The sequence below is a fragment of the Triturus cristatus genome, chromosome 6 (genome assembly GCF_964204655.1).
Source record: "Triturus cristatus chromosome 6, aTriCri1.1, whole genome shotgun sequence".
NCBI classification, from domain to species: Eukaryota; Metazoa; Chordata; class Amphibia; order Caudata; family Salamandridae; genus Triturus; species Triturus cristatus.
Genome location: NC_140589.1, coordinates 199,306,341 through 199,331,888, shown reverse-complemented (window position 1 = coordinate 199,331,888; position 25,548 = coordinate 199,306,341). Strand labels below are relative to the sequence as shown.

At 52.3% G+C, this 25,548-nt stretch overlaps 1 protein-coding gene across 5 annotated transcripts in view; it reads right to left on the bottom strand.

Moving 5' to 3' along the window:
• The window catches only part of MMUT (methylmalonyl-CoA mutase), a 254,830-nt gene that overhangs the window by 5,693 nt on the left and 223,589 nt on the right, over nucleotides 1-25,548 (bottom strand). For all 5 annotated transcript variants that reach the window (XM_085610519.1, XM_085610518.1, XM_085610517.1 and 2 more), the window contains exon 12: nucleotides 337-504. In XM_085610519.1, coding sequence (XP_085466645.1) covers nucleotides 337-504 — 168 coding nt within the window. The remainder of the gene's footprint in view (nucleotides 1-336; nucleotides 505-25,548) is intronic.

Sequence of the window (25,548 nt, the reverse complement as noted above, 5' to 3'; positions counted from 1 at the left end):
GAGGTTTTACATTATACATTATTACTATTCTTATACATGTCAATATTTTCAGTCACAGGGATATGAAGTGATATTCCCAGAATCTCACAATTATTTAGGGTGTAAAGAGGGTTAATGTAAAGGTTCCTGAATTCCAAGATCAGGAATTTACTAAGTCATTCACATCTGTTCCCAAAGGAACTTAAGCTCTGTGACATTCTTGAAGTTGGTATTTTTAACTTGTTTGTTTTAGCAAATTATGCAAAAGAACTAAGTACATTTTCCTGGGTAGGAACACACATTGCACTTTGACAAAAAGGCATTATCAATTTAAAGAAAAGCGGTTGTCTGAATTACCTGGGGTGGTATAACACCTCCACAAATTACAAGTATATCAGGACGTCCAAGACCACTCAGCTCTTTAACAAGCTCGGGTACCAGTGTTTTATGACCTGCAGCCAGTGTACTAACACCTACACAATGCACATCAGCATCCACAGCTTGCTGCGCAACTTCCAACGGTGTCTGGACAAGGAAAAAGGGAAATGTCAGGCAACATCAGAGCGAGGGAGAACACAAAACAGTTTTAGATGAGAAGCATTTAAAATAACATCGCTATTTATAACTTTGTTTTCACAAGATGGAACTCTTTTGTATGGCTGTGGATGCAAATACTAAGGGTCGCCAAACCATCTTCTGCCTGGTGCGGTGGTGCACCCAGAGCAAAATACTGCCAATTTTCAAGTACAAATCAATGGCAATGTATACAAGAAATTACACTTTGACAGACCTTCTTGGGCATTAATCTGATGAGGGAAAACAGGCAAAATAAGCAGTGTTGAAAACGTAAGCTCCAGTAAGAACATAACAAAAAAAAGCATACGAGTCATCAGCTGTAGCTCTCTATTCACCAAACAAATTAGCTCATGAGGATCATACTCAAAGATTTTAAGAGATTAGTAACTTTTTAAAGAAATTAACATGTTCTTCACTTCAAAATGTTGATCTTAACTCGCATTCTTCTAGGGAGCTGGCACATTTATGAATTATTATATAGTTCTGAAAATTAGTTAGATAACTAACACAAGGGATGGTGAGACAGCCTGTGCGAATTAAGAAACAACACAATATACAGTATATTATAAAAAATATATATCAATGCTCGAATAACAATGATCGGAAAAAATAAAGAAACCATCCAGGGAATAGAAGCAGATAAGATTGTTTACACAATATCCTTTAAGAAAATGTTGCAATACTGGGAATACTGACATTGTCTTGCTAAAGGGTTACCTGTATTTTGAAAATCAGTAGACTAGCCTATCACAATCCTACAAATGTTGCACGATCCACCACATTTTCTGAAGATTGTATTAAAACAATACCCTTTGAGGCATAGAGTACCACATACATTATGCATAAAAGAAGCAAAGAACTCTGGGTAGTTCCCAAATTTTGGTGGAGTGCAGCTCCTGTATAGAGCACCATACAACACTAGCGACACTGAATTTGCTCACCTCAAATGTCGGCTTTTCTATCAAAGTATTTAATCGTGGGATTAGCACAGTGCCATCCACGTCGAGATAGAAAAAGACAAAGTCTTTTGCCATTTCTACAGCAAAGTCTTTAAGCATAGGACTAGCAAGTGCTGTCCATGCTGAGCTGTAAAATGACAAAAGCCATTTACCACTCCAGGCACAGTATTACAGCTTTGAATTGGTAAAATGCGAACCAAGCCAACCTGAAATGAGTAAAAGCAACCCCTGATACAGTGTTTCGCTCTAATTAGAGCTCTTCAGAGAGGTATAGCTTTGTCCAGACACAAGGGAGCACCCAGTATAAGTCAAAACAATACCCTTTCAGGCATAGAGTGATGAATAAATTATGCAAATAAAGAAGCAGAGAACTCTGGGTAGTTCTCAAGTTTAGGTGGAAAGCAGCTCCTGTTAGAGCACTCTCAACACCAGCGACACTCTAGATCTGCTCACCTCAAATGTCTGCTTTTCTATCAAAGTATTTAAGCATGGGATTAGCACAGTGCCATCCACGCCGAGATAGAAAAAGACAAAGTCTTTTGCCATTTCTACAGCAAAGTCTTACACTCACACACACACACACACACACATATATATGTGTGTGTATATATATATATATATATATATTCATATTCTACTGGCGATACACATTAGGCAGTTATAGCTAGGAACAAAGTTTCCATAGGGGAATTTGTTTTGTCTTTGTCAATAACTTTGAGGCCACTTGATGAATTTCCCCAAATTTCCGCTTGTTGGTTGAGCTGCTGTGCTGAAAGTTTCAGGGTGATCCATCTAGCGGGGTCCAAGAAAAAAGGAGAGTTTCAAAACGTGTTTTCCACATGCTATGTCTATGGGGATTTTTCATTTTCTGAACACGACCAGAGCATGAACTGCTGAACGGAATTACACCAAATTTGGCAGAAAGCTAGATGTTGGTCCAGAAAGCATGCTTTTTGTGAATTGATGTAAATCTGTTTTTGAGCTATTTAAGTATATAAAATATAGATTTCTGGAGACGCGAGTCTCTGCAGTAGACTCACAGATCCTTCTGAAATTTGATTGGCTGCCAACATTTCAACCAGTAAGTGTTGGCAACCATCTTGGGGAATACCCTGAACCCCCAGATAAGCTGTGTGGGGGGAGGGGGGTGCCACAGGGACCCCACATAGCATTAAATTGATGTGTTTTCAGTTTTGCCGCGAAGCTACGGGTTCACAATCTATTTTGCGGCTAAATAAAAAAAGATATCAAGCACAGACTCCAGCGCTTCTTTTAAAGGAAGGCCCCAGGTGGACGAAACCCCAAGGGCATATGAAAAAAAAGAGGGGCATTAATCAAAACTCGGGGACCACCATCACCCCGGGGTTTTTGATTTAAATTAATCAAGGGTGCCCGCACGGCACCACCCGCGCTTCGGGTACCACCACCTCCCCGAGGCTTCTTTAATCATTAAAGGAGGGGCATCTCAGACCACCCCCAAGCCCCAGGGACCGCCACCTCCCCGGGGTTTTAACTTTTTTAATGGGGGGCTGCACAGATCCCCCAGGCCAGGGTCCACCACATCCCCGGGGGTTTTTGTTTACAGAATGCGTGGGCCCACACGGACCCCCCTGAAGCACTGGGGACCGCCACCTCCCCAGGCTTTAAATTTAGTTAATGTGTGGGGCCGTGTGCCCCCTCCCCCCCCAGCAGTTCCAGGTACCACCACCTCCCCGGGGCAAATTCCTGCAAGCTTTGAATATACATTCACCGCAAAAAATCAAAGGTTACAGGTTGAAAGTTATATACATATATTTTCAAAGAGAAAAAAACAAAGGTTACAGGTAAGTTATAGGAAGGCGCAGATTTCACTCGTACAAAACCAGTGAAATTCAGCAGTTACAGTTACCTGAGCTAACTATGACTTACACCCCGCAATCCACGGATTATGACCTCACATATTACATCACTGACATAGTCAGTGACAACGCTGATGACATCTCAAATTACATCACTGATAACATCATCCAGTAAGTGTGTGTGTTTTATAAACTTTTATGAGTGTTGAACATATATACTAAGGTACTACATAAGATACAATAGTATACTTTCTATACTACTACTGAGTGATACTATTTCTAGCATATATTATGTGAGTGGCTGTGTGACTGTGTACCTGTGTGTGAGTGGGTATCTCAGTGCAGGTATGGGTGTGTGAGTGACTGTATGGGTGTACAAGTAGGTATGCGAGTAGCTGTGTGGCGAGTGTGTCAGTGGCTGTATGGGTAAGTGGGTGTATGGGTGGAAGCGTGTGTAAGTGACTGTGTGAGTGGGTGTCTGAATGGCTTTATGAGTGAGTGACTGGCTGCGTAAGTGGTTCGATGGGTGAGTGAGTGGTGTTTCTTTAAATGAGTTGATGTTTGAGTGGCTGTACTGTAAAGTAGTTGTCTGTGTGAATGGATGTATGGGTGTCTGAGTGCTTGTATGGATGTGTGAATGGGTATTTAAGTTGTTGTGTGGGGGTGTGAGGAAGTGTGTGAGTGCCTGTATGTGTGAATGAGTGGTGACGTTGAAATGCTATATGGGTGAGTGAGTGGGTATGTGAGTAGCTGTTTGGATGAGAGTGAGATTGAGTGTTTGTATAAGCAAGTCACTGGTTGTATGAGTACTTTATGGGTGAGTGAGTGGTTGTACGAGTCCTGTATGACTCATTTAGTGGGTGTCTGAGTGGCTCTATGGATGACTGAGTAGTTGTGTGAGTACTTGTACGGGTCTTTGAATGGGTTTGTGAGTGGGTGTATGAGAGTTTGTATAAGGGTGTGAGTGGTTCTGTGGACAATGTCATTTGACATGTCATCAGTGATGTAACTGACCTGTCATGAGTGGTGTAGTATGTGAAGTATTATTTTTATTATCATTAGCAACTTGTGAAGAGCAGAACTATCCTGAGGGGTTTCCTGGCAAGAGGAATGCACAGATGAAATGTCACAGGACAATGACTTGAAATAACCAGGTCTTCAGATTTTTGTGGAAGGGTGACAAATTTCTTGCAGTTTCTGAGAGCATCAGGTAGAGAATTCCACAATTTAGGGCCTAAGCAGGCAAAGGCGTGGCCTTTCATACACGTTAGACGGAACGCTGGTATGATGAACAAAGCCTGATTCGAGGATCTCAAGGACCGAGTGAGCGGATAGGGAGTTACCAGTTTCTTGATGTAACAAATAACAAATTTGGCCATGAATATGTAACAAAGTGTTTTGAATTCGACACATTTGGAAATCTTACGCCAATGCAATTCCTGAAGCAGATGAGAGACACACATATTTGGGTAAGTAGCAACATTTTGAACAATTTGTAAGTGATGGACAGATGTCTTGCCTGCACTTCTATACAGCACATTGCCATAATCCAATTTGGATAGAATCAGAGCCTGCATTACAATCCTTTGGACTGCGAGGTGAATTAGTCATTGCGCAATTAGTGCATTGTGAGTGCGTAAGTTATAACTGCTGATTTTTACTGGTATTGTACGAGTGAAAGCTGATCCTAACTTTAACGCCCCTGTAACTTTTGTTTTTTTCAGTGAATTTCCAAGTTTTTTGACAGTTCTATTTCTCAATTACAACTTCCCTATTTCTTCATTACATTTCGAAGGTTTTTTAATTGTTCTATTTCCTAACTATAATGCCCCTGTAACCTTTGTTTTTTCAATGAATGTCTAAGTTTGTTTTCTATTGTATTTACTAACTGTAACTTTTAAGAGTGGGTGTGTGAGAGCCAGTGTGGGTCTGTTAGTGGGTTTATGTGTACATGAGTAAATCTGTGATAGGGTGTGTGTGTGAGTGCCTGTGTGGGTCTGTGAGTACCTGTGTGGGTATATGAGTCCCTTTGTGGGTCTATGAGTGCCTTTGTGGGTCTGTGCGTGGCACTAAGGGTCTGTGAGTGGCTGTGTGGGTCTGTGACTGGGTGTATGAGTACATGTGTCAGTGAGTGGTTGCGTGAGTGGTGCTATGCAATTTGGGCATTACTTAAGGCATTTAATTGCAATTTAAAAAAGCAAGGATGCAAACACCATCACGGATTACCGATAACTTTTACTGGTGGAAATGCAGTGAAAACACAATTGCTTTGCCTTCACAAAGTTAGAATGATTAGTACTTTACAGAAGTGAAACTTCTTTATATAGATCTGTAAGTACTTCCCGTTGAGGCTTCATTTCTACAGAATAAGCATCGCGCCAGAATCAAACCTGCCCTGAGCATTTACCCAAGAAGAGTTCACTGTTTTGTGTAACACCTCTACTCAAGTGGAACATTTTCTACTGCCCAATTAGTAAGTCCTATCTCTTTGGGTAGTGCGTCTCCTACACTACAACTGTGTAAAGGACGCCAAGGAAATGTCTCCAGTGACCTTGTGTGCCTGTATCTTTGCCAATGTGATTGTTCCTCAAGCGCCTTCACCAGATGATTTCCAAGGTGGAACTGCAGAGAAAAACACTTGGATTATTTGTACTTTACAGAAGTAATTGCTTCTTTGTTTGGTGTAGATATGATCGTATTCCTAGGCAAAAAATGGCGGGAAATTTGCTCCGGGGAGCTATTTAGTAAGCTGTCCATTATCCTGGGAAAATGGTGAGAAGACATAGCATACCGCTAATGTATGTGAGGCAGGGCCAAAAGGGTGGGATTTTCTAGGCAAGTTTATATACTTCCAGTTTTTAAAAGATTAGAACACGATCTCAAAAGATGACAAGAAGGAAGCCCCTCAGGAGACTGGGTCGCGTGTCCCCCATCCCCATGTCATTTGTCCTGGATGGACCTAGGGCATCCAATCTGCACTAGGACCATAGGGGAGCCTGAAGGCCCCCCCCCATGGTCACGGTCAGCTCCACAACTCCTGCCTGAAGCCGGCATTTCTTTCACCAACAGGGAGCTGCTAAGCATGCAGCCCCTTGTTTGTGAAAGCAACTTTTTTGTTTCCTGTGGGAGCCGGCCTCGTGGCGTGGTCCTGTTTCCCCGCGCTAAGCCGCACGAGGTCCCATGCACCTCGGGGCTCCTCCATTTTGGACTATACGTCACTCCACGTGACCACCTGTGTGACCCCGCTTCACCCGGCCTCTGTCCCAGCGAGGCCCGACATCGAGGCGCCAACCCCTGGCCCGGGGGATACCACGTGAACCCTTCCCACTCCTGGCGGAGGGCAGTATCGATGGGACCCCCAACCGTTCTTCCACACCTAGGTGCGATCGCCCCACAGCTCTCTGGGGCCTGGCGCCTCTCCTGCTGGGCGTCTGGCCGCTCCCTACCCGGCCTCTCCGCCCCCTCCGGGCGCAAGGGTCCGGACATCAAAGGGCTCCAGTCCTATATCTGGGGCAACCCGACAACAGGACAGTAGTTGTATCCTGGAGTCAAGAGCCCTGCTGATCGGATCGCGGCTGACCCTACGGAGGAAGACTCTGCCTGAAACTACCTGTTGAGCCCTGCTGACGACGTCGCGGCTCCATCGTACTTACAAGACCTTTACGAACCTTTGGGGCCCTGCTGACGCCGTCGCGGCCCGACCTTGTGAACTTGCCATCAGAGCCCAGCTGACCTCGTCGCGGCTCGACCGAAGCGGACCTACCACCGGAGCCCTGCTGACTGTGTCGCGGCTCGACCCAAGCGGAACTACCACCCGAGCCCTGCTGACGCCGTCGCGGCTCTCCTCGAACAAGCCGCTCTGAGACAGCATCCAAGGTCTGGCACAGAGCCCCCTTCCCCGTACCTGGTTGGTACTGAGACTGACCCGCTACCCTATTCCCTTCGAGACATTGAGACTCTTACTGGATCCCTCGATCCCACTGTAAATATTGAACGTACTACTTTTTGATAAAGAACCAAGTCAAGCAACCGATATTGAGTCCTGTGTGGTGGTATTACTGGGCCTAGTACGATCATAGGAGAAGGACCCCCCCTGCAGGGGCTTCTCAGCGGCGCTCGGCTATACTTGTGCGGTAGGAAGGTGCCCCGGAATAGTCTCCCCGACTCCCCGGTGGTCCTCCCTCCAACATTTGGTGGCCAGCGACGGGATCCGAGCCAGACGCAATCGTACAGGCAAGTAACGCAACCACTACCTGACCAGACGGAAAAAGAGAAAGGGAACCATGGACGGCCAAGAAGCAACCGTGGCCGCAATCTTCCAGCTGGAAAAACTGGAAGAATACACCCACAAAGAACTCAAACAATTCTGCAAAGACAAAGGGATCGCAACCACAGGATTGGGCACCAAGGAAGAGATGCAGAAAGCCCTGAAAGCCTGGACAGAACCCGAGACCACTCCACCCCGAGCCGAAGGGACCTCGGCCCGGGACGGAACCCTGCCGACCCCAATCCCGACAGATGGGGGGCGAGCCGACCCAGAAACCAGCCTTTCCCCCGAAGAAATGCGAGAACGGGAGAGGGTCCGGACACACGAAATGGACCTCGCCCGACTCCGGCTGGACGGTGAGCTCCTACTGGCGGAGAAGAAGATAGCCTTGGAGCAACTACGGCTGCAAGAGGAAATCGAGGAAAAGAAACGGTTGGAAGGTTGGATAAAAGGAAGCAAGGTCACCTCATACAATGAACTGTTCGACCTCATTGTCTGGGAGCACCTCGCCAACAACTGCTTTGTTGAACTAAGGCAACACCTCCTGGACAGTAAACTGACCGAGCCCCGGAAGCTCGCCGCCGAAGCAGACCGATGGGTCAACACCCGGGTCCCCCGGAACCCAGTGGGGGACTATCCACGGAGTACCACGGGACCTGCCCGCCAGCGAGGCGGAGGAGGGGGGTCCCACCGCAATCGAGAATTCCCGGCCGGGCCGCCCAGAAGCCCGCCACGAGGCCAAGCCACCAACCACACTTCCCCGACCCAGGGCCGAAGGGGGACCCCTATCGCACGGCCTGGACCACGACCGACAGTGACCTGCTTCGGCTGTCAGCAGACCGGCCACTATGCGAGCGACCCGGCCTGCCCCGTGAACCGACGGAACGGGACCACTGGACCCCCTCCCCGACAAATAGCCGCCGCAGCCCTGGGGGAGGAAGAAGACGAGGAGGAAAACCACGACGACGGGTCCCCCGAGTGGGAACCAGCTGCCATGTCGCTTGTATGCCTGGGCTCCCGAGAAATGGTGCCATCAATGGACGACGGGCCGAGGCCCTCCGGGACACTGGGGCCAGTGTGACCGCTGTCCGCTGCCACCTGGTGACCCCCGAACAAATCCTGCCGCATGTCCTCTGCCCTGTCCGGACCGCGGACAACACCGAAAGCATGTGCCGGATGGCCAGGATCCCCTTCGAGTGGGGAGGAGTGTCCGGCACCCTAAAAGTGACTGTCCGCGACGACGCCCCAGTGGACTGCCTCCTGGGGAATGACCTAGAGAGCTCACCCTGGGCCCAGGTAGAACGCCGAGAGCATCTGGGGATGCTAGGACTGCCCGAGTGGGCCTGCGCCACCACCCGGTCCATGACTGCCCAACCAGCCGCTGCCACGGCCCCCGACAAGCCGACGGGCCCCGAACTATCACCCTCCTCCGGCACGGAGGAACCTGACGAGGAGGCCGGGCCACCCGAACTTTCTCCCGACGAGGCCGCCTCCCTCAGCGAGATCCCCGAGCTGGCCCAGTGGCGCCACGACGGGGGCCCCACCCGCGAACAATTCCAGCAAGAGCAGAAGGCCTGCCCGTCCCTCGAGGGGGCCCCGACAGCAAGCGGCCGCCCAGGCTGCGGGGGACCCCACGGGAACCCACTGGGTCTATTGGGACAATGACTTATTGTATAGCGAGCAGAAAGTCGCCGAACTAGGGGCCGGCCGGGTGCTGGTGGTCCCCCTCCGATTTCGAGAGTTCCTCCTGAACCTGGCACATGACGTGCCTCTCGCCGGACACCTCGGGCGGGACAAAACTTTCAGCCGCTTAGTGACCCATTTCTATTGGCCCCGAATGAGAAGGGACGTGGACAATCACTGCCGGTCCTGCCCGACCTGCCAAGCTAGCGGGAAGACTGGGTGGAGAGTGAAAGCCCCCCTCCAACCATTCCCAGCCGTCCACACCCCGTTCGAACGAGTGGGGATCGACATCGTGGGACCCCTCGACCCCCGAACCGCCCTGGGGCACCGCTTCATCCTGGTACTGGTCGACCACGCCACCCGATACCCCGAGGCCATCCCACTCCGCACCGTGACAGCTCCAGTGGTGGGCCGGGCCCTGATGGGCATCTTCTCCAGGGTGGGGTTCCCCCGAGAAGTGGTGAGCGACAGGGGTACGAACTTTATTTCGAAGTACATGAGATCCCTCTGGCAACAATGTGGGGTCACCTATAAATTCACTACCCCTTACCACCCCCAGGGGAACGGACTGGTCGAGCGGTTCAACAGAACCCTGAAGGGGATGATCAAGGGCCTGGAAGAGCCCCTGAGGAGGAGATGGGATGTCCTGCTGCCCTGCCTCTTGTTCGCCTATCGGGAGGTACCACAGAAATCCCTGGGCTTCAGCCCCTTCGAACTGTTGTATGGTGTTGGAAACAGCCCACTCCCACTCCGCAGGGTGGTGGTGGACTCCCCGAACACACTGTGGTAGCTTGGCTCGAGTGGTCAGGAAACAGGCACCGTGCTAAGCATACAATATACCCATACAATAACCATGCGTGCATCCGTTCCAAAAACGACTCTACACCGTAAAAATTATGAAAATATTCTTCTTTATCTTTTTCTCTTAGTTGCTGATTGGGAAAATAAATAAGTCAATCACAATATACAATTTTTAAATAGTGCAGGTCAAATAAATACTGTCTGGAGATTCAATAAATAGGGATGATCATAAATACAAGGGACATAAATATAAGTGCAGGTAATACAGGCAATTAAATATTCTGAGGCAATAAATACTGAACCAATAAATATTGTACACCAACACGTCCTGGAGACCAATAAATATAGTGAAGCAATAAATAGGTTAACACAATAAATACAGTGCCCCCAATAAATAATTAAAAGTATACAGCAGCACTCATGTAAAATCAGATCACTTTTCAATTCCTAAGGGCTGATTTTGGCCCAGGCACAGCTTGTAGGGTTGTGGAAGGCTTGAGGGGTTCTACTCCCTGGCTGGGACAAGGCTGAGGCCTAAACTGAGGTAGATCAAGGGGGGAATACCAGTGCCCTGGCTTTCTCTCTCCACACAACCTCTCTAGGTTAGTCCCAATTCACCCCTGGCACAGTCAGGTTGGTTCCAGCACCTCCCTAGCCCCTTAGAACAGTCTCTCAGGTCTCCACAGGGCCTTAGGCGCCCTCTACTCCACTTACTGCCCTTTTTCTGATGTTCCGACGCCGCTGGAGTCGTGTCGATGCCGTGAGGCGGTTCCGGTTCGGTCTCGGCGGCCTCGGCACAATGTCAGTTCTAGACGACGCCGGTAGGCGGTTCCGGTCCGATGTCGGCGGCCTCGGTTCGATCTCGACCTCCGATTCGACGGCGTCGGGCAGTCTCTACTCGATGTCGACTTCGGGCGGCTCCGGTCCGATGGCGCTCTCGGCTTCGATGACGTCGGCCGGCCTGGCCTCGATGTCGACTTCCGGCGATTCCGGGGTGCGATCCTCACCCCCGACCTCCGGTGCTCCTTCTCTCAGGTTCCGGGCGACTCCGGAGTGCGATCCTCACTCCCGACCTCCGGTACACTTCACCTCGGTCTCCGACGACTCCGGAGGGCGGACTTCACTCCTCCGATGACGCCGCTCACTCGACCTCGGTTAACTTCCTCCTCGACCTTTGGTGTTCCTCACGACCTCCGTCGGCGCCCTCTTACGACCTCAGGCGGCTCCGGGTACGACGTCTGCTTCTTCAGTCAGTCCACCTCGGGCTCCAGGTCTTAGGCTACTCGACGCCGGACTCCAGGGAAACCAGTTTCCAGGTCAGGATCTTGCTGCTTTCTGCTTCTAAGGCCTGTTCCTGCTGTCCAGGTCCTTAGGATAAGTTTTTCTGGCTTCTTCCCACACAGGGCTACAGGCTGGGATCCATCAGTAGGGACAAGTATCAAGGGTGGGTTTATGGACCCCACTCCAGGCACAAGTTTCCACCCCTGCTGCTTCACTCCTTCCTCCTTCACTGTTGTGCTGCTCTCCTTTCACCAGTCAGGTGCCAACTGCCAGCTCCAACTGCCAACTCTCTCTCTTAACTCCCCAACATTCCAAACCGCCTCCAACTGTCACAGGGTTCTGGAATGTTCTGGAAGGTGCTGGTAGGTTCCAGTGGATGCTGGTGATGTCACAGGTGGCCACCATTTTGTGCTTCAGGCCCTCAGACAGAAGTTTCAGGGGTAGATAAAATGGCTCCCTGAATCTGCAGCAACACTAAAAAGTCTGGTGGTTCCCAAAAAGGAAAAATTCAAACAGGGTTTGAGGCAAAAGTGGGACAAAATAAATAATGATGAGGAGGGACCACCCAAAGGGCTGACAGGTCTAACACGCGTCCCCCCCAGCTGAAAGTGGGGAGAGCTACCCAACCCCTTGGGAGTTCTCATCACTAAGGCGGAAATACCTTGAGAGACCGTCTGCATTGGCGTGGTCCACTCCAGGCCGATGTTCCACCTGAAAGTCCATTCCCTGTAGGGAAATAGACCACCTCAACAACTTGGGATTCTCCCCCTTCATTTGCATCAGCCAACGAAGGGGTCTGTGGTCGGTCTGAACTAGGAAGTGCGAGCCAAACAGGTATGGCCGCAACTTCTTCAGAGCCCATACCACTGCAAAGGCTTCACGCTCTATTGCACTCCACTTCTGTTCCCTGGGAAGTAGTCTCCGGGATAGGAAGACCACGGGTTGATCCAGACCCTCTTCGTTGAGTTGCGATAACACTGCCCCAATGCCATGTTCTGATGCATCTGTCTGGACAATGAACTCCTTGGAAAAGTCTGGGGCCCTTAAGACCGGGGCCTCGCACATGGCTTTCTTCAATTTCCCAAAGGCTTGCTGACAAGCCTCCGTCCAGACTACCCGTCGAGGTTGTTTCTTGGACGTGAGCTCCGTGAGGGGGGCTACGATGGTACCGTACCCCTTCACGAAGCGACGGTAGTATCCCGTGAGGCCCAAAAATGCTCGGACCTCAGTCTGAGTCTTGGGGGGTTCCCAGGCCATGATGGCCTCGATATTCGCCTGGAGGGGTTGCACCGCTCCCCTACCCACCAAGTGTCCAAGGTACACTACCGACCCCTGCCCGATCTGGCACTTGCTGGCCTTGATCGTCAATCCAGCTTGTCTCAGGGCCTGGAGAACAGCTTGCAGGTGACGCAAGTGATCCTCCCAGCTGTTACTGAAGACGGCTATGTCATCCAGATAAGCAGCAGAGAAACTCTCCATTCCGGTGAGGATCTGGTTTACCAGGCGCTGAAACGTGGCAGGTGCGTTCTTGAGCCCAAAGGGCATCACACAGAACTGGTAGTGGCCATTGGGCGTGGAGAAGGCTGACCTTTCCCTTGCTCCATCAGTCAAAGAGATCTGCCAGTACCCTGAAGTAAGGTCAAAGGTACTTAGATATTGGGCAGCTCCCAGCCGGTCAATCAATTCATCCGCCCTAGGGATCGGATGAGCATCAGTTTTTGTCACTGAATTCAGTCCCCGATAGTCCACACAGAACCTCAGTTCTGGTTGGGCACCCGGTGGTGCAGCTTTCGGTACTAACACCACCGGACTAGACCAGGGGCTGCTAGAAGGTTCAATCACTCCTAGCTCCAGCATCTTAGTGACTTCACTATGAATGCTGGCCTTCACCTTGTCTGACATCCGGTAGATCTTGGACTTCACAGGTGGGCTGTCTCCTGTGTCCACGTCATGGACGCACAGGTGAGTCCTACCCGGGACAAGGGAGAACAACAAAGAGTACTGTCCCAGGACCTGGCGACAGTCCTCCTGCTGTTCAGGAGTTAGAGATGGGGAGAGAATCACTCCCTCCACCGACCCATCCTTTTCTTGAGACGCAAACAGATCAGGGAGAGGCTCGCTTTCCACGTCCTCTCCTCCGTCAGTCACCATCATCAAGATGACTTCGGGCCTCTCGTGGTGGGGTTTGAGGCGGTTGGCATGCAGCACCCGCAGGGGCTGACGAGGGGTCTTCAGGTCCACCAAGTAGGTAGCCTTACCCTTCTTCTCCAACACCTCAAAGGGTCCTGACCAGCGATCCTGGAGGGCGCTAAGCCCTCCCGGTTCGATCACCCACACTTTCTGGCCAGGCTCCAACTCCACCGGGTGAGCGTTGTGGTCATACCACGCCTTCATCACTGCTTGGCTGGCTTCCAAGTTGTCAGAAGCTTGCTTCCACAACTTAGCCATTTGGCTCCGGAAGGCCAGCATGTAGCTCACCACATCCTGGGGAAGCTTTCTGGGAGTTCTTTCCCATCCGTCTCTCACCAGATTGAGAGGTCCACGTACAGGGTGCCCATACAGAAGCTCAAAGGGGCTGAAGCCCACTCCCTTCTGTGGCACTTCCCTGTAGGAAAAAAGTAAACAGGGTAGGAGGACGTCCCATTTCCTCCGCAGGCTTTCAGGCAGACTTCGGATCATGCCCTTCAAGGTTTTGTTAAACCTCTCCACCAGACCATTTGTCTGGGGGTGGTAAGGAGTGGTGAACCGGTATGTCACTCCACACTCCTTCCACATTGCCCGCATATACGCTGACATGAAGTTGGTCCCCCTGTCGGACACAACTTCCTTGGGAAAACCCACTCGGGTAAAGATTCCCATCAGGGCCCTAGCCACAACAGGTGCTGTTATGGTCCTCAGAGGTATTGCCTCTGGGTACCGTGTGGCATGATCCACCAGAACCAGGATAAACCTGTGACCAGCTGTAGTTGGTGGATCTAATGGACCCACAATGTCGATGCCCACCCTTTCAAAGGGGGTGCTAACGACAGGAAGTGGTTCCAGGGGAGCTTTCAGCTTCACCCCTGTTTTCCCACTGGCTTGGCAAGACACACATGTCCGGCAGTAGGTATCGGACGACACTTTCATCTGAGGCCAATAAAAGTGTGGGACAAGACGGGCGAAGGTCTTGTCTTGCCCCAGGTGTCCTGCCAATGGTATCTCGTGAGCCAACTCCAGAAGGAAGGCTCGATAACGTTGAGGAACTACCAAGGCTCGTGACGATCCGTGTAGGGGTGCCTTGGGTTCACTGTAGAGGAGGCCATCCTCCCAGTAAACACTGTAGTTCCCTTCAACGTTCCCTGCTGCCTGGGCTTCGGCCTGTCGCCTCAGCCCCTCAAGGGTAGGGCACTCCCTCTGGCCCTGGCAGAATTCCTCCCTGGACGGGCCTCCCTCCACGTGCCACTCGGCCGGGATGGGTAGGTCCTCCAGGTTGGTAACGTCCCCCACCGCAGACTCCTGGTCCACCACCTCCGGTGGCCTATCCGTCCTACGGGGTGGGGACGCCGAGGCAGGCTCCTCCTGTCCTCGGTTCTTCCCTTGACTGGCAGCTGGCTGGGCCTTTGTTCCAGGCTCCAGCCGAAATGAACTCCCTCTTCGGGTAGTCGTGGACCTTGTGCTAACACAGGCCCAGTCAGGTGTACCCAGCATCTCGGTGTGAGTCCGGTATTCCACCTCCTTCCAAGCGTTGTGCTCCATGTCATTCCCCAGCAGACAATCGACAGGCACGGCAGGGCTTACGGCAACTCGAAGTGAACCTGCAAACCCCCCCCATTCAAAGGGAACCTCGGCCACGGGATAGTGACCTGTTCTGCCGTCAGCCATCGCGGCTGGGTGGAGTACATCGGGAATTACCTGCTCTGGAGACACCAGTTGACTACGCACCATAGTCATACTGGCTCCTGTGTCTCTCAGAGCCTCCCCTCTTTGGCCGTTGATGGTGACCCATTGCCCATACTTTGCGGTATTTGCGGGCACCTGGATCTTAGGAACCATCTCCCGTTCTCCCAGGGACACTAAAGTGACACCCGCCCACTCCCTTCCCTTAGTTAAGGGCATCTCCTCCCCGAGCACTACACTAGCTACTCCGGGGGTCTTTCCTCCAGTGGGAGGGGGTGGTCGTTTCTGGCACTTCGGATCTCCTTTATAGTGTCCAACGCCACCGCACTCGTAGCAATGGACAACCCTTGGCTGCTGACTCTGGCCAGGATTAGGGTTTCTGGGTGGGTTAGCCCTAGGGGTGAATCCTGTTCCCTTCCCTTGGAAGTTATTTTGGGGGCCTTTGGAGAACTCCTTTTTCTTTTCCCCTCCCTCTTTCTTCTGGGGGGCGCCCTGTCCGGCCTTTTGAGTATCCCCTCCAGTCCCCCTTGTGGACACCCGGGTACTAGCCCAAATGTCCGCCTCCTCAGCAAGCTTCCGGGGACTGGTCAGCTTGCTATCCACCAGGTGTTGCCGCAGTTCAGGGAAACATTTCTCGAGCAGGTGTTCCTTCAGTACTAGGTCAAACAACTCCTCGTAGTTCCTCACTTCGCTGCCCTGAATCCAACCTTCCATTGCCTTCTTTGCATAGTCCAGGAAGTCCACCCAATTCTGCGTGCCCAGTTTGTGACTACCCCTGAACTTCTGTCTGTACTTTTCAGGTGTTAGTCCAAACTTTCTGATGAGCGCCAGTTTCATGGTGGGGTAGTGGGTTTGCTCTTCCTCTTCGAGGGCCAGTAAAGCATCCCTACCAGCTGGAGGCATGTATTTGTACAATCCCCCTCCCCAATACTTCACTGGAACCCCATGGGCCCTCAATGAGACCTCATAGGCTGCTAGCCACTTGGCGATGTCGTCACCCGCCCCATAGCTCGCTACAATGTCCTTTGGCAGGTAAGGTTTGGATTCCCTGGTGGACTCTTGGTTTTGGCTGCCACCATTAGGAACAGGTTGTGCCCCGATTCTCAAAATCTGAAGATCTATTTCTTTCAGTCGCAATTCATGGGCCATCCTCTGCTCCTCTTTCTCCTTTTCCAGCCTTGCTAAGTCCCATGTGAGCTGTCTCTTCTCTCTCCGGTCTGCTAACTCCACTTCGGATAAGCCCCCGCTAGAGACAGTGCTGCCCTTCCTAGAAAGTGTCCTGGGCCCTGCTGACAGGTTCCCCACCTCAGGTTGGTACATCTCAGCCCCCTCGGGGTCAGGCTCTCCATCCCTGTCTTCCTCCTCAGCCTTGCTTTCTCGGCGTGCCTCCCCCCAAGCCCTTAAGCTGGTTTGGAGTGCACCCTTCTTTGCTCCTGGGGGACAGTACACCCCCTCCCGCTGGCAAAACTCCCTGAGTTGGGCCACAGTGTACGTTTCTAAATCTTCCAGTACAAACTCCATCTTGCCCACTCAGGTTAGAGGACAGGTTTTGTGCAGTAACAATGTAGGGTGGTACCTTTAGTAATACCTCCTCCCACCACCAGAGTAAATTTGGAAAAAACAAAAACCCACAATTAGGAAGGCCGCTGTGAGAAAACTCCCGGTGTAGGCCTATGGACTACCCACAGTTATTGTTGAGTATATGTAGGCACAGCTCTATCCCACCACTGAACACCAATTTATGTTGGAAACAGCCCACTCCCACTCCGCAGGGTGGTGGTGGACTCCCCGAACACACTGTGGTAGCTTGGCTCGAGTGGTCAGGAAACAGGCACCGTGCTAAGCATACAATATACCCATACAATAACCATGCGTGCATCCGTTCCAAAAACGACTCTACACCGTAAAAATTATGAAAATATTCTTCTTTATCTTTTTCTCTTAGTTGCTGATTGGGAAAATAAATAAGTCAATCACAATATACAATTTTTAAATAGTGCAGGTCAAATAAATACTGTCTGGAGATTCAATAAATAGGGATGATCATAAATACAAGGGACATAAATATAAGTGCAGGTAATACAGGCAATTAAATATTCTGAGGCAATAAATACTGAACCAATAAATATTGTACACCAACACGTCCTGGAGACCAATAAATATAGTGAAGCAATAAATAGGTTAACACAATAAATACAGTGCCCCCAATAAATAATTAAAAGTATACAGCAGCACTCATGTAATCAGATCACTTTTCAATTCCTAAGGGCTGATTTTGGCCCAGGCACAGCTTGTAGGGTTGTGGAAGGCTTGAGGGGTTCTACTCCCTGGCTGGGACAAGGCTGAGGCCTAAACTGAGGTAGATCAAGGGGGGAATACCAGTGCCCTGGCTTTCTCTCTCCACACAACCTCTCTAGGTTAGTCCCAATTCACCCCTGGCACAGTCAGGTTGGTTCCAGCACCTCCCTAGCCCCTTAGAACAGTCTCTCAGGTCTCCACAGGGCCTTAGGCGCCCTCTACTCCACTTACTGCCCTTTTTCTGATGTTCCGACGCCGCTGGAGTCGTGTCGATGCCGTGAGGCGGTTCCGGTTCGGTCTCGGCGGCCTCGGCACAATGTCAGTTCTAGACGACGCCGGTAGGCGGTTCCGGTCCGATGTCGGCGGCCTCGGTTCGATCTCGACCTCCGATTCGACGGCGTCGGGCAGTCTCTACTCGATGTCGACTTCGGGCGGCTCCGGTCCGATGGCGCTCTCGGCTTCGATGACGTCGGCCGGCCTGGCCTCGATGTCGACTTCCGGCGATTCCGGGGTGCGATCCTCACCCCCGACCTCCGGTGCTCCTTCTCTCAGGTTCCGGGCGACTCCGGAGTGCGATCCTCACTCCCGACCTCCGGTACACTTCACCTCGGTCTCCGACGACTCCGGAGGGCGGACTTCACTCCTCCGATGACGCCGCTCACTCGACCTCGGTTAACTTCCTCCTCGACCTTTGGTGTTCCTCACGACCTCCGTCGGCGCCCTCTTACGACCTCAGGCGGCTCCGGGTACGACGTCTGCTTCTTCAGTCAGTCCACCTCGGGCTCCAGGTCTTAGGCTACTCGACGCCGGACTCCAGGGAAACCAGTTTCCAGGTCAGGATCTTGCTGCTTTCTGCTTCTAAGGCCTGTTCCTGCTGTCCAGGTCCTTAGGATAAGTTTTTCTGGCTTCTTCCCACACAGGGCTACAGGCTGGGATCCATCAGTAGGGACAAGTATCAAGGGTGGGTTTATGGACCCCACTCCAGGCACAAGTTTCCACCCCTGCTGCTTCACTCCTTCCTCCTTCACTGTTGTGCTGCTCTCCTTTCACCAGTCAGGTGCCAACTGCCAGCTCCAACTGCCAACTCTCTCTCTTAACTCCCCAACATTCCAAACCGCCTCCAACTGTCACAGGGTTCTGGAATGTTCTGGAAGGTGCTGGTAGGTTCCAGTGGATGCTGGTGATGTCACAGGTGGCCACCATTTTGTGCTTCAGGCCCTCAGACAGAAGTTTCAGGGGTAGATAAAATGGCTCCCTGAATCTGCAGCAACACTAAAAAGTCTGGTGGTTCCCAAAAAGGAAAAATTCAAACAGGGTTTGAGGCAAAAGTGGGACAAAATAAATAATGATGAGGAGGGACCACCCAAAGGGCTGACAGGTCTAACATATGGGCACCCCGTCCGAGGGCCCCTCAGCCTGGTCAAAGAGGGCTGGGAGGCGGCCGTCCAAGATGCCCCCCCGACGTCTACCGGTACCTCCTGACCCTGAGGAACCAGACTCGGAAGTTCCGGGCCCTGGCAGAAGCCAACCTCGAAGCCAGCCAAGAAGACATGAAACGCTGGTATGACGAAAATGCCTCAGCCATCGAGTTCGAGCCGGGCCAGCAAGTCTGGGTCATGTCGCCCGTGGACCCCTGCGCCCTGCAGGACAAGTGGACCGGGCCCTTCAAGGTAGTTGAGAGGAAGAGCCCCGTCACCTACCTGGTCGACATGGAGTTCCCGAGGAACCCCCTCCGGGTCCTGCACGCCAACCGGCTCAAGCCCCACTTTGCCCGAACTTAACTAAGCCTACTGCTGGCTACCGACGATGGGGGCGAAAGTGACTCCGAGCCCCTACCAGACCTCCTGGGGTCCTCGGGCCAAGACGGCTCCGTGGAGGGCGTCCGCCTCTCCGCCACCCTGACACCAGAACAGCGCCATGACTGCCAGAAGCTGCTGCAACCCTTCGCTGCCCTCTTCTCTCTCACGCCCGGGGTGACCCCCTGGTGCGTCCACGATGTGGACACAGGGGACAGCCCCCCTGTACGACACCGCGCTTACAGAGTACCTGACCGAGTCCGAACATGTATACAGACCGAGGTCGCCAAGATGCTCGCCCTCGGAGTCATCGAGCCTTCCGACAGCCCGTGGGCCAGCCCGGTAGTCTTGGTGCCGAAGGCCGCCGCCCCCGGCACGGCCCCCGAACTCAGATTTTGTGTCGACTACCGGGGCCTGAACGCAGTCACCAAGACCGATGCCCACCCCTTGCCACCAGCCGACGAGCTGATCGATCGCCTAGGGGCCGCCCGCTACCTAAGCACCTTTGATCTCAGCGCTGGGTACTGGCAGATCAAGCTCACTCCCGGCGCCCAGGAACGATCCGCCTTTTCCACCCCCGATGGGCACTACCACTTTCGGGTAATGCCCTTCGGTATGAAGAACGCCCCAGCGACCTTTCAGAGGCTAGTAAACAAGGTCCTGGCCGGACTAGAAGCCTTCAGCGCGGCCTATCTCGACGACATTGCCGTCTTCAGCGACCACTGGGCCGCGCACTTAGGACACCTTGGGGAAGTCCTGGCCGCTCTCCAAAGAGCCGGGCTCACCATTAAGGCCAGTAAATTCCAGATCGGTCAAGGATCTGTGACCTATCTGGGCCACCAGGTGGGGAGTGGCCAGGTGGCGCCCCTCCAGTTAAAAGTCGAAGCCATCCAGGCGTGAGAGCCCCCCGCAACCCAAACCGCTGTCCGGGCCTTCCTAGGCCTCACAGGCTACTACCGACGATTCATCAAGGATTATGGCAGCATTGTGGGCCCCCTTACGGAGCTCACTTCAAAGAAACAGCCCAAGGCGGTGCACTGGACGCCCCGCTGTCAGACCGCTTTTGATGCTCTCAAGGCAGCCATGTGCGCTGCCCCTGTGCTACAGGCCCCTGACTACAGCAAGGAATTTGTAGTCCAGACCGATGCCTCGGAGTACGGAATCGGGGCGGTCCTCTCCCAGGTGGACACCAAGGGCCTCGACCGACCTGTGGCCTTTATCAGCCGCCGATTGCTGCCGCGAGAACAGAGGTGGAGCACCATCGAGCGGGAGGCCTTCGCCGTGGTATGGGCTCTCAAGAAGCTCCGGCCCTACCTGTTCGGCACCCACTTCAAGGTCCAAACTGACCACCGGCCCTTGCGGTGGCTCATGCAAATGCGGGGCGAGAACCCCAAGCTGTTGCGCTGGTCCATCTCGCTGCAAGGGATGGACTTCACTGTGGAACACCGGCCCGGCAACGACCACGCCAATGCTGACGGCCTGTCCCGATTCTTCCGCCTCGGCGAGGAGGACCCCCAAGGAGATGGGTGACTCTCCCTGCCTTCAGCTGGGGGGGACACATGTGGGAGCCGGCCTCGTGGCGTGGTCCTGTTTCCCCGCGCTAAGCCGCACGAGGCCCCATGCACCTCGGGGCTCCTCCATTTTGGACTATACGTCACTCCACGTGACCACCTGTGTGACCCCGCTTCACCCGGCCTCTGTCCCAGCGAGGCCCGACATCGAGGCGCCAACCCCTGGCCCGGGGGATACCACGTGAACCCTTCCCACTCCCGGCGGAGGGCAGTATCGATGGGACCCCCAACCGTTCTTCCACACCTAGGTGCGATCGCCCCACAGCTCTCTGGGGCCTGGCGCCTCTCCTGCTGGGCGTCTGGCCGCTCCCTACCCGGCCTCTCCGCCCCCTCCGGGCGCAAGGGTCCGGACATCAAAGGGCTCCAGTCCTATATCTGGGGCGACCCGACAACAGGACAGTAGTTGTATCCTGGAGTCAAGAGCCCTGCTGATCGGATCGCGGCTGACCCTACGGAGGAAGACTCTGCCTGAAACTACCTGTTGAGCCCTGCTGACGACGTCGCGGCTCCATCGTACTTACAAGACCTTTACGAACCTTTGGGGCCCTGCTGACGCCGTCGCGGCCCGACCTTGTGAACTTGCCATCAGAGCCCAGCTGACCTCGTCGCGGCTCGACCGAAGCGGACCTACCACCGGAGCCCTGCTGACTGTGTCGCGGCTCGACCCAAGCGGAACTACCACCCGAGCCCTGCTGACGCCGTCGCGGCTCTCTTCGACCAAGCCGCTCTGAGACAGCATCCAAGGTCTGGCACAGAGCCCCCTTCCCCGTACCTGGTTGGTACTGAGACTGTCCCGCTACCCTATTCCCTTCGAGACATTGAGACTCTTACTGGATCCCTCGATCCCACTGTAAATATTGAACGTACTACTTTTTGATAAAGAACCAAGTCAAGCAACTGATATTGAGTCCTGTGTGGTGGTGTTACTGGGCCTAGTACGATCATAGGAGAAGGACCCCCCCCTGCAGGGGCTTCTCAGCGGCGCTCGGCTATACTTGTGCGGTAGGAAGGTGCCCCGGAATAGTCTCCCCGACTCCCCGGTGGTCCTCCCTCCAACATTTCCCTGCTCACTTGACAGCGGGCAAGAAAACAGATGAATGCTCCACATCCAGCAAGCAAGTTCATTTTCACTGCTCTCACTTGCTGAAAGCAGAGTGTTTGCTGTGGCTTGACAGAAGAAGTTAAAGCTCCCACCAAGCCACAAGAAACAGCTATGTCCCAGAGATGGGCACACCGGGACATAGCAGGAGAAAGTGCTAGGGGGTGGCGGTTGCCAGGCCTATCTATGGATCCAGGAGGGCAGGAGGGGGGCACGAGGCCCCTCTCCTTTGATTATGTACAGCCTATCCCAGGAAGTGGCAGTCACTGGGCCGAGAAGGGGGATGTGTGGCCCCCCTCCTAATTTATAAGAGCCATTGGCCCCAGGGAGGTCATGATCCCCAGGGGTTGGGAGGTCCATGAGGCCCGAAACAAACAAATTAGCCCTGGGGAGTTAGTGGTCCCCGGGGGGGGGGGGGGGGGGGGTTCCACAAGGCCCCCGATTTCTTTTCAATTAGCCCTGGGAGGAGGCAGTCCCCGGAGCACAAGGAGTGGGGCCCAGTACGCCCTCTCCTTACATTTTATTTAAGCCTGCATACCCCCGGGACCCGACACATCCAGGGGTAAAATATTAGAGAAGGGTGGGAGCCCACGCTTCTTTTTTTAAAAACATATTTTGCCCCAGTATGGTCCCTCTGGTACCCCACACCCCAAGAGGTTTAACGGGTCAGGGTATTCCTTATTTGGGGATTCGGCTGAAGCTGAGGCCCAAGATGGCTGCAACACTTCCTAGTTTGAAGTGTTGGTAGCCAATCAGATTTGAGCACGGGACTGTCGGATCCTCTGAGGATCTGCATCCCTATATATACAATTTTGAATTTCTTTTAATAAATCCACAACTACTGAATGGATTTACACCAAATAACAAAAAGGCACTTTTCAAGGTCACTATCTTCCTTTATGCCAAATTTGGTGTAATTCTGTTCAGCGGTTCGGGCAGTAGCTGTGTCTAAAGTCCCTATGGGAATTAACACTGGAAAACGTGATTGGGACCCTCCTTTTTTCTTGGCCACACTTGATGGATCACCACTAAACTTTCAAGACAGCAGTTGAAGTGAGCGTCACATTAATTTAGAACATTTCGCAAGGATTCTCCAAACGATGCCCACATTCTTAGCAAATGAAAGAAAGCACTTTCTTTGGAAACTAAGTCCTAACTATACTTGCCTACTGGTGACCGCCTGTGTATGTATATCTAGGTGTGTGTGTGTGTGTGTGTATATATATATATATATATCAAGGAATAGAGCCCAACTCCGACTTGCTTGCAAGGAGACATTTATTCGTCAAGTGCTCTGCAGCATCAAAACACTCTTTTTAACTTCCTGACCGGTTTCGGCGACCTCGCCTTGTTCACAGGTGAGTGTAATTTGTAGCCTCCTAGTGGTCATGTGGTCCACGGTAAAATACTGCAGGCCCCAGAATGCACCATAGTGTGAAGATCAATGTCTTAGTGAAAATGTCAATTCAAGTGCAGACAGTGTTCAAAATCAATCACGGGCACAGTGCCCCTCGCTGCAAAGCACAAATTAATTTACTTGCAATGCGGTGTCCCAGAGAGAGAAACGTCTCTCTCATCTCCCTTTCTCCTTCACGTTGCCAAATATCCTCGGCAATCCTGTGGCTGGCACGTTACACGAGCGGGTCATGCCCCCTCCATCAAATATTCGCAAAGGGCTCCATTTACTGGGGGCCCCCGACCCTGCAGGGCGGGCTCTTTGTGACAGGAACGGAGAAGCCTGTAGTTTCAAAGCATCAAGGAATAGAGCCCAACTCCGACTTGCTTGCAAGGAGACATTTATTCGTCAAGTGCTCTGCAGCATCAAAACACTCTTTTTAACTTCCTGACCGGTTTCGGCGACCTCGCCTTGTTCACAGGTGAGTGTAATTTGTAGCCTCCTAGTGGTCATGTGGTCCACGGTAAAATACTGCAGGCCCCAGAATGCACCATAGTGTGAAGATCAATGTCTTAGTGAAAATGTCAATTCAAGTGCAGACAGTGTTCAAAATCAATCACGGGCACAGTGCCCCTCGCTGCAAAGCACAAATTAATTTACTTGCAATGCGGTGTCCCAGAGAGAGAAACGTCTCTCTCATCTCCCTTTCTCCTTCACGTTGCCAAATATCCTCGGCAATCCTGTGGCTGGCACGTTACACGAGCGGGTCATGCCCCCTCCATCAAATATTCGCAAAGGGCTCCATTTACTGGGGGCCCCCGACCCTGCAGGGCGGGCTCTTTGTGACAGGAACGGAGAAGCCTGTAGTTTCAAAGCATCAAGGAATAGAGCCCAACTCCGACTTGCTTGCAAGGAGACATTTATTCGTCAAGTGCTCTGCAGCATCAAAACACTCTTTTTAACTTCCTGACCGGTTTCGGCGACCTCGCCTTGTTCACAGGTGAGTGTAATTTGTAGCCTCCTAGTGGTCATGTGGTCCACGGTAAAATACTGCAGGCCCCAGAATGCACCATAGTGTGAAGATCAATGTCTTAGTGAAAATGTCAATTCAAGTGCAGACAGTGTTCAAAATCAATCACGGGCACAGTGCCCCTCGCTGCAAAGCACAAATTAATTTACTTGCAATGCGGTGTCCCAGAGAGAGAAACGTCTCTCTCATCTCCCTTTCTCCTTCACGTTGCCAAATATCCCCGGCAATCCTGTGGCTGGCACGTTACACGAGCGGGTCATGCCCCCTCCATCAAATATTCGCAAAGGGCTCCATTTACTGGGGGCCCCCGACCCTGCAGGGCGGGCTCTTTGTGACAGGAACGGAGAAGCCTGTAGTTTCAAAGCATCAAGGAATAGAGCCCAACTCCGACTTGCTTGCAAGGAGACATTTATTCGTCAAGTGCTCTGCAGCATCAAAACACTCTTTTTAACTTCCTGACCGGTTTCGGCGACCTCGCCTTGTTCACAGGTGAGTGTAATTTGTAGCCTCCTAGTGGTCATGTGGTCCACGGTAAAATACTGCAGGCCCCAGAATGCACCATAGTGTGAAGATCAATGTCTTAGTGAAAATGTCAATTCAAGTGCAGACAGTGTTCAAAATCAATCACGGGCACAGTGCCCCTCGCTGCAAAGCACAAATTAATTTACTTGCAATGCGGTGTCCCAGAGAGAGAAACGTCTCTCTCATCTCCCTTTCTCCTTCACGTTGCCAAATATCCTCGGCAATCCTGTGGCTGGCACGTTACACGAGCGGGTCATGCCCCCTCCATCAAATATTCGCAAAGGGCTCCATTTACTGGGGGCCCCCGACCCTGCAGGGCGGGCTCTTTGTGACAGGAACGGAGAAGCCTGTAGTTTCAAAGCATCAAGGAATAGAGCCCAACTCCGACTTGCTTGCAAGGAGACATTTATTCGTCAAGTGCTCTGCAGCATCAAAACACTCTTTTTAACTTCCTGACCGGTTTCGGCGACCTCGCCTTGTTCACAGGTGAGTGTAATTTGTAGCCTCCTAGTGGTCATGTGGTCCACGGTAAAATACTGCAGGCCCCAGAATGCACCATAGTGTGAAGATCAATGT